We start from the raw sequence: 17,694 nt of genomic DNA, 5'->3' as shown, positions 1-17,694 counted from the left end.
AATTAACACCTTTTTAAAAAGCACACCTGCACAGTTTTATTTTCAGATTACTGCACTGCAGATTTTAAATCCCTCCATATCGTCTATATTATTACACTGATCCAGTTATAATAAGAAATCCAACTGCAGAATGAAATCATAACTGATTTCTGAAAAACAAGGTTTTTCTTGTGCATGGCGACATTACACTGAAACCTCCACTTAAATACAACCTTTAACATGCAATTGTGTTCCTCAAGGGACCAATTTAAAGTCTCTGCAAGGATTCAAGTAGACTTCTGTTTAACCTTTAGTAAAAGTCTACTTTTGCTAGGCCACTGACATTGGTGGTTCCTTGGACTGCCAGTTAACACTGGTTTTGCTGTATTTAGTTTTGAACAAGTATGATTTTTATTAGATTGTAAGTCTACAGCAAGTTGATATGAAAAACTACAGAAAGATAAATATATACTGTAGCCTTAAGAAAATACTTTGAACTAGCAAATATAATTTAACAAAAGGTTTTCAATTTGAGCAAAACTCTTACAGGAAAAATTCAAGTTACAACATACACAGGGATATGAGCTATCAGATTAATTTGCTGTGAATATTGTTCTTTTTCTAGTAATGATTGCTCTTGCCACCAGTCAGCTACAAATACACTGCACAAGAGGGCCTAATCCTACAATGCTTAGTCACACAAGTAATCCTGCCTCCAATTGACTCTAATGGGACTATTTACACAAATAAAGATTGCTCACATGAGGAAAGGTTGTGGAATCAGGGCACAGCACTTTTTGAACAATGGCTGTATGGCTAATTTTAAGGTTTTAACCACGCCAATGGGCACAGTCCTGGGAAGCTTCATCATCCATGATAAGTTCTGAGACCACATTTGCAGCTACACCCTACCAGTGTCTGCACCATATTCCCCTAGTTTGACTGTCCATTGGCAGGGGTGGGGCTGGAGGGCATTGCCCCACCTTTTTCTCTACATTGTTGTGGCAATATGCACCCCTTGCAGAATTACGAAGGGGACAGCTCCTGCAATCCTCTGAACACAAGAACTGTGAGTGTGATGTGGTGGGTAATGGGGTAGGAGCCTCCTTGCGTGCTTCCCCTTCCTATTAATCTCTGTGTTCTAGCCAATCATAATCTGGCCCTGGAAATCTGCATCTACATATTATAGCGGCAAAATTAATTAACCAAGTTAATATCAAAGTATTCATTAGAATTAGTTAACAAGATTAGTCAAACCAGATTACAAATGAAATCTTTAAAAAAAAGAAAAGGAGTACTTGTGACACCTTAGAAACTAACAAATTTATTTGAGCATAAGCTTTCGTGAGCTACAGCTCACTTCATCGGATGCATTCAGTGGAAAATAAAGTGGGGAGATTTATATATACACACACACACAAACACACACACACAGAACATGAAACAATGGGTATTGCCATACACACTGTAAGGAGAGTTTCATAGTAGCAGCCGTGTTAGTCTGTATTCGCAAAAAGAAAAGGAGTACTTGTGGCACCTTAGAGACTAACAAATTTATTAGAGCATAATCTTTCGTGAGCTACAGCTCACTTCATCGGATGCATTTGGTGGAAAAAACAGAGGAGAGATTTAATACACACACAGAGAACATGAAACAATGGGTTTATCATACACACTGTAAGGAGAGTGATCACTTAAGATAAGCCATCACCAGCAGCGGGGGGGGGGGGGGGGGGGAAGGAGGAAAACCTTTCATGGTGACAAGCAAGGTATGCTAATTCCAGCAGTTAACAAGAATATCTGAGGAACAGTGGGGGGTGGGGTGGGGGGGGAGAAATAACATGGGGAAACAGTTTTACTTTGTGTAATGACTCATCCATTCCCAGTCTCTATTCAAGCCTAAATTAATTGTATCCAGTTTGCAAATTAATTCCAATTCAGCAGTCGCTCGTTGGAGTCTGTTTTTGAAGCTTTTTGTTGAAGGATAGCCACTCTTAGGTCTGTGATCGAGTGACCAGAGAGATTGAAGTGTTCTCCAACTGGTTTGTGAATGTTATAATTCTTGACGTCTGATTTGTGTCCATTCATTCTTTTAGGTAGAGACTGTCCAGTTTGGCCAATGTACATGGCAGAGGGGCATTGCTGGCACATGATGGCATATATCACATTGGTAGATGCGCAGGTGAACGAGCCTCTGATAGTGTGGCTGATGTGATTAGGCCCTATGATGGTATCCCCTGAATAGATATGTGGACAGAGTTGGCAACGGGCTTTGTTGCAAGGATAGGTTCCTGGGTTAGTGGTTCTGTTGTGTGGTGTGTGGTTGCTGGTGAGTATTTGCTTCAGATTGGGGGCTGTCTGTAAGCAAGGACTGGCCTGTCTCCCAAGATCTGAGAAGTGATGGGTCGTCCTTCAGGATAGGTTGTAGATCCTTGATGATGCGTTGGAGAGGTTTTAGTTGGGGGCTGAAGGTGATGACTAGTGGCGTTCTGTTATTTTCTTTGTTGGGCCTGTCCTTAGTAGGTGACTTCTGGGTACTCTTCTGGCTCTGTCAATCTGTTTCTTCACTTCAGCAGGTGGGTATTGTAGGAATGCATGATAGAGATCTTGTAGGTGTTTGTCTCAGTCTGACGGGGTGGAGCAAATGTGGTTATATCGTAGAGCTTGGCTGTAGACAATGGATCGAGTGGTATGATCTGGATGAAAGCTAGAGGCATGTAGGTAGGAATAGCGGTCAGTAGGTTTCCGATATAGGGTGGTGTTTATGTGACCATCGCTTATTAGCACCGTAGTGTCCAGGAAGTGGATCTCTTGGGACTGGTCCAGGCTGAGGTTGATGGTGGGATGGAAATTGTTGAAATCATGGTGGAATTCCTCAAGGGCTTCTTTTCCATGGGTCCAGATGATGAGATGTCATCAATGTAGCGCAAGTAGAGTAGGGCATTAGGGGATGAGAGCTGAGGAAGCGTTGTTCTAAGTCAGCCATAAAAATGTTGGCATACTGTGGGGCCATGCGGGTACCCATCGCAGTGCCGCTGATTTGAAGGTATACATTGTCCCCAAATGTGAAATAGTTATGGGCGAGGACAAAGTCACAAAGTTCAGCCACCAGGTTAGCCGTGACATTATCGGGGATACTGTTCCTGACGGCTTGTAGTCCATCTTTGTGTGAATGTACGGTGCTAATAAGCGATGGTCACATAAACACCACCCTATATCGGAAACCTACTGATCGCTATTCCTACCTACATGCCTCTAGCTTTCATCCAGATCATACCACTCGATCCATTGTCTACAGCCAAGCTCTACGATATAACCACATTTGCTCCACCCCGTCAGACAGAGACAAACACCTACAAGATCTCTATCAACCTACAACTACAATACCCACCTGCTGAAGTGAAGAAACAGATTGACAGAGCCAGAAGAGTACCCAGAAGTCACCTACTAAGGACAGGCCCAACAAAGAAAATAACAGAACGCCACTAGTCATCACCTTCAGCCCCCAACTAAAACCTCTCCAACGCATCATCAAGGATCTACAACCTATCCTGAAGGACGACCCATCACTCTCTCAGATCTTGGGAGACAGGCCAGTCCTTGCTTACAGACAGCCCCCCATCTGAAGCAAATACTCACCAGCAACCACACACCACACAACAGAACCACTACCCCAGGAACCTACCCTTGCAACAAAGCCCGTGCCACTCTGTCCACATATCTATTCAGGGGATACCATCATAGGGCCTAATCACTCAGCCACACTATCAGAGGCTCGTTCACCTGCGCATCTACCAATGTGATATATCCATCATGTGCAGCAATGCCCCTCTGCCATGTACATTGGCCAAACTGGACAGTCTCTACCTAAAAGAATGAATGGACACAAATCAGACGTCAAGAATTATAACATTCACAAACCAGTTGGAGAACACTTCAATCTCTCTGGTCACTCGATCACAGACCTAAGAGTGGCTATCCTTCACAAAAAAGCTTCAAAAACAGACTCCAACGAGAGACTGCTGAATTGGAATTAATTTGCAAACTGGATACAATTAACTTAGACTTAAATAGAGACTGGGACTGGATGGGTCATACACAAGTTAAACTATTCTCCCTCCGCCCCCCCCACCCCCCCCCCCCCCCCCCGTTCCTAAGACATTCTTGTCAACTGCTGGAAATGGCGCACCTTGATTATCACTACAAAAAGTTTTCTTCCTTCCCCCCACCCTCCTTACCTGCTGGTGATGGCTCATCTTAAGTGATCACTCTCCTTACAGTGTGTATGGTAATACCCATTGTTTCATGTTCTCTGTGTGTGTATATAAATCTCCCCACTGTATTTTCCATTAAATGCATCCGATGAAGTGAGCTGTAGCTCACGAAAGCTTATGCTCAGATAAATTTGTTAGTCTCTAAGGTCCACAAGTACTCCTTTTCTTTTTGCGAATACAGACTAACACGGCTGCTACTCTGAAATCAAATCTTGTATTCAAATGAGCCTTTCTTTACATAGCATTTAAACAAAGTAACTCTAGCCAAATTATATGCTCTAGCCAAATCTTGTGTAAAACATGAAACTGTGACATCAGTCAGCATTGCTGTGTGTGCTTTGTAATGGAGCACTTTGTTTCAGTCTTCTGACAGAATCCAATCCACTATCTTACTTTTTCAGATGTTAAAGTTGATTTAAATCATGTATGTGTCAGCATTTAGTTTACAGCCCTCGACTTTCCTAAGTACTTAGAATACTTTGGCAAAACAGCCACATGCAGGTTGATGGATCAATAGCTAGCATTATGAGCAGAACCTTATAGATCCGTCATTAATCCCCGCTATTTGCCCTACAGCATGTGCATATTCAAGTAGTGCCAAACACAAAGTCACTCTTCCCTGTGTACACAAGGTCATCAGGTAACTGATAACCCACATCCATGGTAACCTTTATGTTAAAGACCCTTAGGCCTGATCCTGTTCTTATTAAGTCCATGTCAAAATTCATTGGAGCAGGTTCTCGGTATTCATGAATGACCTTACACTTGTGGAGAGAGAATGTGGTGATGGCTTTATTAATTTCATATATATTACCATCTGTAAATGTATCTCTAGGGAGTATATCTACTTAACATTTCTGAAAAAATCCAAAAGATATCAGGGCCTTAGTCCATATAATGGAGTCTGTAATTTTGAACAGGTTCCTAACACCTTGAAAGTTAAGGACAAAGTTAAACTATCCTTACAGACCAAAGATGAGTAAACTTGGCTCCTGTTTCCCTCCCCTATTTGCATAGTCTTCCACTCTTCTTCCCTCTCCTTTCCTTAATGAACCTCCCCCATATCACCAGAGATGGCCTCCCCACCTCCATTCATCCTCTGGTCTAGTGCATGGCATTGAGGACAGTCTCTCTGCCCCATCTCCCTCTGCAGATGTGTGTTCCTATGTGACTCAGGACCTGGCGCATGGTCCCTTCCAGTGAGCCCTCTTCTTAGCAGCCACACAATGTATCCATTGAAGTTCTTACATAATATCAGTGATGGCTGCTGAGTTTTCTTGCAAAATTATACAGCATGTATATAAAGATACATTTATCATTCTGCTCTCCGACCTGCCACAGCATCCCCTAGAGGACTTGCTACATTTAAGAAAATGACTAGTCCTGATGATATTATTTACTTTAAGATTAGTCATGGGCCTTTGAAGTTATACATTTATTGTTGATTGACAGATCTATACTGTAGTTGAGAGAAGGATACTTCATATACTTTATGAAAACTACAATACACTGAAAAAATTAAACACAAATGAGACAGGGGGTTTTTTCCTCTTTTCAAATCCTTAAAAGTTGCAAACTAACTCCACATGGAAAAAAAAATTGGACAGCCGTTTACTAAATCCTGCCAGAACTTTGGCAGCTGTTAAAATTCCTTGGGGTGGTGGGAGGGGTGAACAAAGCTATTGGCAAGAGGACTCTGTGCCGGAAAATCCCTTGAAGCAAGCAACCGTGACAGAATGAATCTAAACATAAAACGCTGTCATAATATTTTAAACAGCACAATTTATATTCCAATAAAAATCTTCCTTCAACAGCTACCACAGAGAGGCACACTTCCTTTTACACACTGTGCACTTATAACTGCTATTGAAAATATCTGGCTGGACAGAAGCCTCCCCTTTCACTGCTAATGTTTATCTGCCTCAATGGACTCGGGTGGTAAATTCATAATCCACAGATCACAATGTCCACAGCTCAGACTGCAAGTTGCCCTTCTTGAAGCAACAGTAAAAATCAAGATGTTTGTGACCCTGAATGAATAAGTGACAGATAATGATGAATAATAATTAAATCATGCTATAGTATACCCTGAGCACACTTAAAAAGTTCCTTCCAACTCTGGAGATATTCCCCATTTTAAGTATAGGGAATATCATGAAAATCTTTTCTATATTTCTAGATGTGTAAGGAACATTTTAAATACACCTACTGTACCTCATTTTATTAGGACATCTAAGATTAATGATAGTCATTCACATTATTATTACAAACTGTTATGAGTTGCCCATCTCCATAATATCTAGGTGCTCTTCCCATGACTTAAGACTCGGTAAAATGAGACTTCTGAGAAATAAGGAGTGTATAATCCAGCCCCATGATTTTCTGCAGCAATTAACTAGCCAATTTTAATGGACAGAGATCCGAATGATATTAGCTGCAATGTATAGCTGGGATAGAAATATTGCTTAATTAGGATGCTGTCAGGTGATTCAGAGATGATTTGGTTCTACATAGGACGGAAAGGGACCTTGACAGGTCATTGACTCCAGTCCCCTGCACTCATGGCAGGACTAAATATTATCTAGACCACCCCGACAGGTGTTTGTTTAACCTGTTCTTAAAAATTTCCAATGATGGAGATTCCACAACCTCCCTAGGCAATTTATTCAGTGCTTAACCACCCTGACTGTTAGGATGTTTTTCCTAATGTACAACCTAAACTGTCCTTGCTTCAATTTAAGCCCATTGTTTCTTGTCCTATCTTTAGAAGTTAAGGAGAACAATTTTTTCCCCTCTTCCCTCTAACAAACTTTTATGTACTTTAAAACTGTTATGTCCCCTCTCAGTCTTCTCTTCTCCAAATTAAACAAACCCAATTTTTTCAATCTTCTCTCATAGATCATGTTTTCTAGATCTTTAATCATTTTGGTTGCTGTTCTCTGGAATTTCTCTAATTTGTCCACATCTTTCTTGAAATGTGGCACCCAGAACTGGACACAATACTCCAGTTGAGACCTAATCAGTGCAGAGTAGAGTGGAATAATTACTTCTTGGGTCTTGCTTACAACACTCCTGCTAATACATCCCAGACTGATGTTCGCTTTTTTTGCAACAGTGTTATGCTATTGACTCATATTTAGCTTGTGGTCCACTATGACCCCCAGATCCCTTTCTGCCGTACTCATTCCTAGGCAGTCATTTCCCATTTTGTATGTGTGCAATTGATTGGTCCTTCCTAAATGGAGTTCTTTGCATTTGTCCTTTTTTAATTTCATCCTATATACTTCAGACCATTTCTCCAGCTTGTCCAGATCATTTTGAATTTTTATCCTATCCTCCAAAGCACTTGCAACCCCTCCCAGCTTGGTATCATCTACAAACTATAAGTGTACTCTCTATGCCATTATCTAAATCATTGATGAAGCTATTGAACAAAATTGGACCCAGAACCTGCATTCAAAAATAAAACAATGTAAAACTTTAGAGCAGGGGTGGCGAACTTGTGACTCTGGAGCCACATGCGGCTCTTCAGAAGTTAATATGCATCTCCTTGTATAGGTACCAACTCCGGGGCTGCAGCTACAGGCGCCAACTTTCCAATGTGCTGGGGGGGTGCTCACTGCTCAACCCCTGGCTCCTACAGTGTTCCCCCCTCCTTTACTCCTCCCCCCTCCCTCCCAGAGCCTCCTGCACACCATAAAACAGGAGGTATGAGGAGGGAGCATGAGGCTCTGATAGGTGGGGCTGTTGGTGGGTGGAAGGCGCTGGGAGCAGGGTGGGGGAGCTGCTGACGTATTACTATGGCTCTTTGGCAATGTACATTGGTAAATTCTGGCTCCTTCTCAGGCTCAGGTTGGCCACCCCTGCTTTAGAGCCTACAAGTCCACTCCGTTCTAATTCTTGGTTAGCCAATCACTCAGACAAACAAGGTTGGTTACAATTTGCAGGAGTTAATGCTGACTGCTTCTTGTTTACAATGTCACCTGAAAGTGAGAACAGACGTTCACATAGCACTGTTGTAGCTGGCATTGCAAGATATTTATGTGCCAGATGCGCTAAAGATTCATATGTCCCTTCATGCTTCAACCACCATTCCAGAGGACATGCTTCCATGCTGATGACGGGGTCTCTTGATAATGATCCAAAGCAGTACTGACTGACGCATGTTCATTTTCATCATCTAAGTCAGATATCACCAGCAGAAGGTTGATTTTCTTTTTTGGTGGTTTGGGTTCTGTAGTTTCTGCATCAGGGTGTTGCTCTTTTAAGACTTCTAAAGAATGCTCCACCCCTCGTCCCTCTCAGATTTTGGACAGCACTACAGATTCTTAAACCTAGGGTCAAGTGCTGTAGCTATTTTTAGAACTCTAACATTGGTACCTTTGCGTTTTGTCAAATTTGCTGTGAAAGTGTTCTTAAAACGAACATGTGCTGGGTCATCATCCAAGACTGCTATAACACGAAATATATGCAGAATGCAGGTAAAACAGAGCAGGGGACATACAATTCTCCCAACAAGGAGTACAGTCACAAATTTAATTGATGCATTATTTTTTTTAACGAGCATCATGGAGCATGGAAGCATGTCCTATGGAATGGTGGCCAAAGCATGAAGGGGCATAAAATGTTTAGCATATCTGGCATGTAAATACCTTGCAACGCTAGCTACAAAAGTGCCATGCGAACACCTATTCTCACTTTCAGGTGACATTGTAAATAAGAAGCAGGCAGCAGTATCTCCCGTCTATGTAAACAAACTTGTTTGTCTTAGTGATTGGCAGAATAAGAAGTAGGACTGAGTGGACCTGTAGGCTCTAAAGTTTTACACCGTTTCATTTTTGAGTGCAGTTATGTAACCAAAAAAAATCTGCATTTCTAAGTTACATTTTCATGAAAAAGAGTTGCTCTTCAGTACTTGTATGAGGTGAACTGAAAAATACTATTCTTTTGTTTATCATTTTTACAGTGAATATATTTGTAATCACAAATAATAATATAAAGTGTGCACTGTGCACTTTGTATCTGCGTTGTAATTGAAATCATATTGAAAATGGAGAAAAAAATCCAAAAATATTAAATAAACTTCAATTGTTATTCTATTCTTAGAAGTGCGATTAATCGCAATTACTTTTTTGAGTTAATGGCGCAAGTTAACTGCGATTAATTGACAGCCCTAGTTCAAATATAAAAACACTTCTGGATGGATTTAAACAATGATTACCAGCTAGAAGAAATGAATGGTGGTTGATTGCCAAAAGGAATTACTTATATAACCTGGGGAATCACCTGCCAGGCTATGGTATGAAACACCCCACCACACCCTTCCGCAAAAAAAAAAAAAAAAAAAAAAAAAAAAGTTGGTGCCAGAGGACACATACTAGCCAGGAAGGTGTTCAAAGTCTTGAACATAACCAGATCCCTCCCTGTTAAATACCAGCTTAATATCAATCCACCCCTTTGCTGGCAGCCAGCGTAGAGGAATAAAGGATGCGTGTAATATGATCATAGGATGGTTGCTCAGTCCAGTAAGCCAATGTGCTGCTGCATTCTGCACAAGCCGAAAGAGGCATAGAAGCCCTGCTAAGAGGGAACTGAGCTTTGTATTTACAAGATCATGTGCTGCTGTTGAAAAATGACTGCGGAATAAATAAGGGTGCAGGCTGCAGAAGTTATGCAGCTGAAACACGGTCAAATAACATGCTAAACATGAAATAGCATAGCAGAAAGAAATCCGAGGTTCTTAACGTGGAAAACTACAAGTGACATGAAGAGGGAGAGAGCAGCAACTATCTAGTAGCAAGACTTCTCTCTTCCCCAAGCTGACCTGAATATCTAATAGGCAATATTATCCAGTCATTTATCCATCTCAAAAGGTGAACTAGAAAAGATTTTGTTAAGAGATCTTTTCTCTGTACATGTATGTGAACACACCCACACCCACACATGCCCTTGGGCAATTTGGAAGATAACAGAGAGCCATAATGGATGCTGAATTATAAATACAACAGTGACCATACAGCAACATCGACTGACTTCTGTTTTCCCCAAGAAAGGATTAAGCTTTGCGTGTTCTTGTACTTATTCAAAAGAAAGTGAAACCGAATAAGATTATAACATTAAAGAATCTCAGTCTTTTTTCAAAGAAAAATAGATTAATAGCAGACAATTTCTCTCCCTTCCCCCCCCATTTAAAATTTCTTCACAAGGGGCTAAAAGATACTGTATATACATTTGCTTCAACAGCTGAAACTTGTGGCTAATAGAGTGTTGTCTGCTGATTAGAGCAGAGAACTGGGAGGACATCAATGTTCCCTCTAATATTTGACAGTCCGTGTGTGCCAAAAATTTCTTCTGTGCAAATTGTGCTTCTGTACAAATTTTTGTGCGCGCAGTGTTTCACCGTGTGCTTGGGGTTTAGGATCTGTGTGCACGCGCACACACGCGCACAACTTAGAGGGAAGAGTGGAGGACATTCTTTTATAGTCTGGGATATACCACTCACTGACTGTGTAACAAGTCCCTATACTTCTTGTGCTTCCTATAATCCAGATGGTTAGAAATACATATTCTATCTCAGCTGAACATCCCTTGTTAGTAACACCACATCTCAGAAAAGACGCAGTGTATATTACTGCAGGGCATGCTAATACCCATTAAGATTTGCTCAGTTTTTCCACTACAAATATAATATTTCAATAAAAAACCCTACCTGGCACATTTATTTTGGGCATTAATTAGGCATATAGTCTTATCCCAGGGATAATTTTTTCTCATCCCCCAAATCTGAAACAAATATTTCAAATTGATGTAGCAGTTTGAGAAGCTGTCTTATACTCGTAAAACAAAATATACAGCTTATTAAAAATCCATAAAATGTTGCAAATATGTCTAAAATATGGACTGTATCCTTGTTATTTTAACTTTAAATATTTAAAAAGGTTTTATTTATTATTTTAGTTGTGGTATCACCTAGAAGCCCTCTCCCCAAGTCCTGGAATGGTCCAGATTCATTGTGTGGAACCTCTTCCCAGGGAAGGGGGAAATGACACCTCTTCCTCTTGAGGGAAATGGCAGAGCCCGAGCACGGAGTGGCATCATTTGCCAGAGCTGAAGGCAACTGCTGATCAGAGAAGCACCTTGGGGCTGAAGTGGGCCTCATGGCCTGCTCCACTAGGTGCTACTTCAGCCGCCAGTCTCTTGCCACCTGACTCCTCTTAGCGAATAACCTGCAGATGGGACACTGCTCTTTAATATGTCCTTCACCAGGGCAAAACAAGCACCTCATGTGGGGATCACTGTTGGGATGGCCTCTCCACACATGACAGACAATGCTTGAACCCTGGTGAGGGCATCACACAGGGCAGCCAACTACTCTAAACTAAATACTAAACTAACTTTAAACTTAACCTAAGGTATTATTAACTACTATATACAAGATAATTCTCTCAGGAACTGAGGCTCAAAGCATGAGGTGAGAAACACCACACAGATCATCTATTCTAGCCATGGGAGGTGAGAAGGAACTGAGGGAATTGGGGTGGCACCACCCTTATATGGCCGGGGAGGGTCTAGGGCCACAGGGTACGAGCGCTGCTTTTCTGGGTACTGTTAAGCAAAGAACTCTGTTTCCAGTGCACTAGGTGTGCACACGCATAAGCAGGAAGGAAGCAGAATACATGGCTGCATCTACTTGAAGAACAAGGATATACCAAATTTAAGGATCAGTCTTTTCTCACAATATTTTGCTTTTGTACTGCGTGGGTCTGTAAATGGTGGGTGGCTATTCAGCACTGAAGGACAAATTCAGACTAGGTTTTGGGAGATACAATGCCATGAATGGAATTACACTGGAATTATACTTGTCTACACCAGGTTAGAATTTCATCCCTAGATCATAACAGTTCCCTGTTTTAAAATGTTATAATAGTAATAATAGTTAGAGATCTCCAAATTGATTCTCCTGATCCTAGACAGATACTATTTTATGTTTAGTTATATATTATCAATGCACTGTTATTGTATGCTTGAAAGCTGGTCTTTATCATCAGACTGATAGCATTTTTATGAAATAATGCAACTCATTAACTACATTATCTAATAATGTTGCTCAAAGACATGCCAAGGAGATTTATAAAAGGGCAGGGACACTATATCAGTAGAAAATAAACAAATGCTGAACTTCCAACACCTCCAAGAAGGACATTCTTTGTATAAACACAAGATAGCTTTTGCATCAGATGGATAGCTTCTGAGTTGAAAGAAAAAATAATGAAAAAATAATAATGTCTAAAAAGCAACTGATACTATAGGCAATGGGCTTCACCTCATTTTGCTAATAATTTCTTGCTACAAAGCATATTTATATTTAAAACCAGTGAAAGATATTGATTGCCAAAAATAAAAAGGATATTATCACTATTGTTAATCTATAGAGATGGATCCAACACTAAAAAAAAGTGAAACATTGTTACCAAAAAGAAAAGGAGTACCCGTGGCACCTTAGAGACTAACAAATTTATTAGAGCATAAGCTTTCGTGAGCTACAGCTCACTTCATCGGATGCAACCGATGAAGTGAGCTGTAGCTCACGAAAGCTTATGCTCTAATAAATTTGTTAGTCTCTAAGGTGCCACGGGTACTCCTTTTCTTTTTGCGAATACAGACTAACAAGGCTGCTACTCTGAAACCTGTCATTGTTACCAAAAGGTATGGTTATCATTAAAACACAGCTGTATAAGAACTTACAGTGCACTTTCCATATCTGCTATACTTCCTTCCATTTTCTGTCACTATGTAGAGGTAAATAAAGTTGTCATGGGATCCTACTGCAAGTAAGGTGCCATCTACAATAGAAGTTTAAAAAATAGTATAATAATGTTAACATACTGTTTTCTGAACTGGAATGATTTCATATTTAATACCAATGCATTATTATCAATCATACAATTCTGAATGAGCTAGTACCCAAGGGCATGTAACTAATTATACTGCTTTCCAACTGGTCTCCTATTTTTCCCCTATTTTCATGGTGATTGTGATTATAGGGTAAGTGAGTTTGCTTCCCACTATGTCTTGGATAAACAGGGTTATCATTGGACAGGCAACTAGGCTAGCTAATGTATCCTCAGATTTGCACTGGACTTCCGATAACGGCTGACAACATGCAGTCCCTAAAGTTCTCAGTTTTGAGAGTCACTGGAGATTATCTCCAAAGAACAGTTTATTTTTTTTATAATGTAAAGTTATTACACATGAACCAATGCTAATCAAAGACTAACTTCACAACATCTTCAACAAAGTCACTGTTGCACAGTATTTAAACATTACAAGATGTTTTCTAATAACAATAAAAGTCCATGGTACTATTAACCATTTCACTGCCTGGGAACATGATCAAACCCTTCTGTAGCACCAATGAATGTGAGTGCTCTGAAATGAAATGCTGTTGTTGGTAAATAGGGCAGCAGTAAAGGTAAGTTTTGCCCAATTTACCTGGCATGTTATGCAACAGCAAACATGAAACAGGCTTGCCAGACTTCTCTTCCATCCAGTCAGAAGAGAGGTTCAACTACTGCCTGTTTGTCAGACTCTCATAAGATGACCTTGGATTTTATTCAGTAAGAGGATACCTTTCCACGTAATCTCTACACAAATAATTAATAGCAAATGGCCTTTAGTTTGAGAGAGAGAGAGAGAGAGAGAGACCTAAATTTAACTTTATTGTTTTTGTACTAATACATTTTAAAACTTAAGTGAATAATAAATAAAATAAAAACTGTTTAAGATCTTAAAAACATTCAAAGAATATTCAGGCTCACTTAAAAAGTTACAAATATATTTAAAATCAAGTTCTCCTTGCTTCATTTACCTTACCTTTACATTCAGTTTAGAAAAAAGAAAAGTAGTACTTGTGGCACCTTAGAGACTAACAAATTTATTTGAGCATAAGCTTTCGTGAGCTACAGCTTAAGTGAGCTGTAGCTCACGAAAGCTTATGCTCAAATAAATTTGTTAGTCTCTAAGGTACCACAAGTACTCCTTTTCTTTTTGCGAATACAGACTAACACGGCTGCTACTCTGAAACCTGTCATTCAGTTTAGAGTTACTGAATTCCCCTGAAATAAATGATGACATCACATCACAAACACCTACAATAGGGTGCCGTGTTAGGCAACAGCGATGTTTGCAGAGATAGAAGGGCAAATATAAAACTGAATTCCAGTGCAGGCAAAATGCAAATGAAGCTATAATTGTTAATTTACACATATATTTTGTTTATGATCTCAAGCAATTTTTTAAAAGCTCTGCAGTTCCCTAATATTGGAGGGTAATTTGATGACTGTGACACGTTAATAGCTTAACAGCTCCAGAGAAGTGCAGGAAAAACACCTATTTTATTGGAATTAAAACATGCAATTACAGTGAAGTGCCCAGAATACACAGGAAGTTTGCCTACCTACTGAGTAGCGCATCACTGAAAGCTGTTCATTACCATCAGTGTGTATTGAAACCAGGTCTCTTGTTTCTGCATCCAAAACAAACCACCTGTTAAGAAAAGGGTTCTAGTGAGTGTTACTTCTACTTAAACAAAACCAAAAATGTAAAAATGAATGATCACTGCATTTTATCTCACTGCTTATTAGCATGATATCCTTTCAATGTATCGTATTAACTTGTTTTAATTAAACATTTTCTTTTCGGTTCTAGGTTTACAAAATGATGTATATTCCAATGACAGATATACAAGCATGCCAAAATACCACTACATATATTTAATCTTGAATACTGAATAGTGATTAGTATATCATATAATGTAGATGATACACATGCTCGTGGAACTATGATGTGACTACAGCAGGTCTCTGCTAGAGCTCACTATATTTTAGGTTGCAAAACAGCTTCAATTATAATCTCACATTTTCACATACTTTCTGAAAAATTCACATTTGGGCCTGAAATTTTCCATCCTTGGTCTCTACCTGCAGATGAATTCTTCTGGAAAGTCTGAACAAGATCTCTGCAGTCATTTTTGAGTCCAGACTTCCCCCTTCCTCCCCCTCCAAAGGAAAAAAGTAGATAAAGCTACAGCTAAGTTTGAAACTAGTCCTTTTTGCTTATTTAGAAAAAGTGACTTTGATTGAAAAACTTGAATTGAAACTTGCACACAGAGTGGAGATGAGTAAGTAGTGGGGTGGGGGGGGAGCATCTGCAGCTACCAATTTGAGGTAGAAAGTAAATTCTGATTTGATATTTTCTGCAATCCTTCATCTTTACTTTCTGTGAATATTTACATTATACATTCAAATAGAAAAAAAATCACAATTTACCCTATGTAGGTTACCTGTATAAATTACCTGGCATTCCTTCTGTTCCCAGAATAGGTGACCTATGTAACTAATTAAATTCAGCACAAATTGAATTTTACTAATATGATTGAATATACACTTCAAAATCCAGGACATCTTTGTTAGTTCTGTAAATAGCATAAGTTACAGTGTGATGCGCAAACAGTATCTTCTATTGTGATATTGTATGTTAAATATTTGAATAATCTGTAGACCAAGATTATTCAGCAGGGCAGTTCAGGAAGAATTATGAGTAATGAATAAATTTGAGACTATTTACTGTAAATAATCTGGTCAGCTCCAGTACTGAGCATGCATAGTAGAAAAATGTCATTAAATCTACAGCTCCACACTTAAACACATACACACTGTATGCCAGTGTGAAGCTAGGTAGGTGGTTCAAGGAACTTAGAAGTTTTACTTCAAGATGAATAGGTCTACAGTAAGGAACTTAAATGGCCTGTTAACCAGGGCTGTCTGTGACTGTAGGCACAGCTCTGAGCAAGGGGTGATGCATAAACTGCACTACTCTAGTAAAAAGAAAAGGATGAAGTGAGCTGTAGCTGATGAAAGCTTATGTTCAAATAAATTTGTTCGTCTCTAAGGTGCCACAAGCACTCCTTTTCTTTTTGCGAATACAGACTAACACGGCTGCTACTCTGAAACTACTCTAGTAGTCTCAAGAGGCTCTGTGATTGAGAGAGGTACCTCTGAATCACAATTCCTCCCTTACTATTTCTTTGTTCTGCAAGTGTGGTCATTTCCTATTGGTTTATACAGGGTATAGGCCCTGCCCCTTCCAGATCTCACAGGGATATCTTGGTACTGCAAGCAGCAACCATGACTTCCATATAATTAGAATTAGCAAAACTGTATCCTTTGTTATTAACGTATAGCATAAACTTCTCCTCGGGCCACCACTTGAACGTGGTGGAGAAGCTTGCGTATACTTAAAACCCTATGAGCGATGAGTCTGGAGTCCTGTACTCCTCGTAAGGTCACCCATGGCGGTAAGGTCGAAGGCGAGGTACCAAAAGTGCAGCCCAGCACAACACAACCCAGTAAAGGACCTCAATGGCAGAACAGCCGGATGAAGCAGGATCACCTTTCAACGGCTGTGAGGGCAGACGAAGGCTGCAATGGAGGAGACCTCCCCAGTTGTCTTGGACCTCCTTGCCATCAGACACAGGTGCCTATTCCGCCAAGATTTGTGTGGCTGCTGGTGCGCAGCAGCTCCCCCACATTAAACTACTCATACACAGGCTTCTTTCACAGGAAGAACTTTCCCTTCCCCTCCCCCTCCCCATAAAAATCCTGAGGTGATGGGCAAGTGGCAATGGGGATAGCTGAAGATCACCAGCAGTCTCTTGTCACAGACCCATATGCAGGCAGTGACTGCAAGATAGTTGTCATGTGCCTCTGGACTGGGTTCTGGGGCATTTTCAGCAGCAGAGGTCATGACTGAGCAGGCCATTTTAGGAACCCCTCTGCTCACCACATATGGAGAAGTGGCTAGAAAGGTGCCCCAAACACAGGCTCTCCCACCATACCTGACTGGATAACTGTGTCCAAAGGAACTGCATTTTCCCAATGCAGTGGAAAAACAAAAATGTTTCTTGTGGCTTGGAATGTCCATACCCTACTAGACGAATCACGAAGTGAAAGACGCAAACACAGAACAGCAATTGTTGCCCGAGAACTCTCGAGGTACAACATCAACATTGCTGCTCTGTACGAAACAAGACGTACAGATGAAGGCCACTTGAGGGAAGAAGGCGGCGGTTACACTTTCTTCTGGAAAGGAAAACCAGCAAGCGACAGGCGAATACCCGGCATTGGCTTTGCGATCAAGAGCCTTCAAGTCAACCGTTTGACTGATCTCCCCGTTGACATCAATGAGCATCTTATGATCCTCCGCATCCAATTGGTCAATAAGTCATTTGACACTATTATCAATGCATATGCACCAATTCTTGATGCTGAAGAAGAACAGAAAGAATCCTTCTACACTGACCTTGATAAAATTTTGTCATCCATTCCAAAAATAGATAAAATAATCCTTTTAGGGACTTTAACGCAAGAGTTGGCTGAGATTC

The 17,694-nt window shown here is 40.4% G+C and overlaps 1 protein-coding gene across 1 annotated transcript in view; it reads right to left on the bottom strand.

Moving 5' to 3' along the window:
• The window catches only part of EML4 (EMAP like 4), a 253,146-nt gene that overhangs the window by 11,036 nt on the left and 224,416 nt on the right, over positions 1–17,694 (bottom strand). Inside the window, 2 exon segments of the mRNA XM_043511861.1 lie at positions 12,999–13,096; positions 14,710–14,798. Of these exon segments, the coding sequence (XP_043367796.1) occupies positions 12,999–13,096; positions 14,710–14,798 (187 nt within the window).

The sequence above is a fragment of the Dermochelys coriacea genome, chromosome 3 (assembly GCF_009764565.3).
Source record: "Dermochelys coriacea isolate rDerCor1 chromosome 3, rDerCor1.pri.v4, whole genome shotgun sequence".
In the NCBI taxonomy this organism is placed as follows: Eukaryota; Metazoa; Chordata; order Testudines; family Dermochelyidae; genus Dermochelys; species Dermochelys coriacea.
This window is presented reverse-complemented; position numbering and strand designations above follow the sequence as displayed.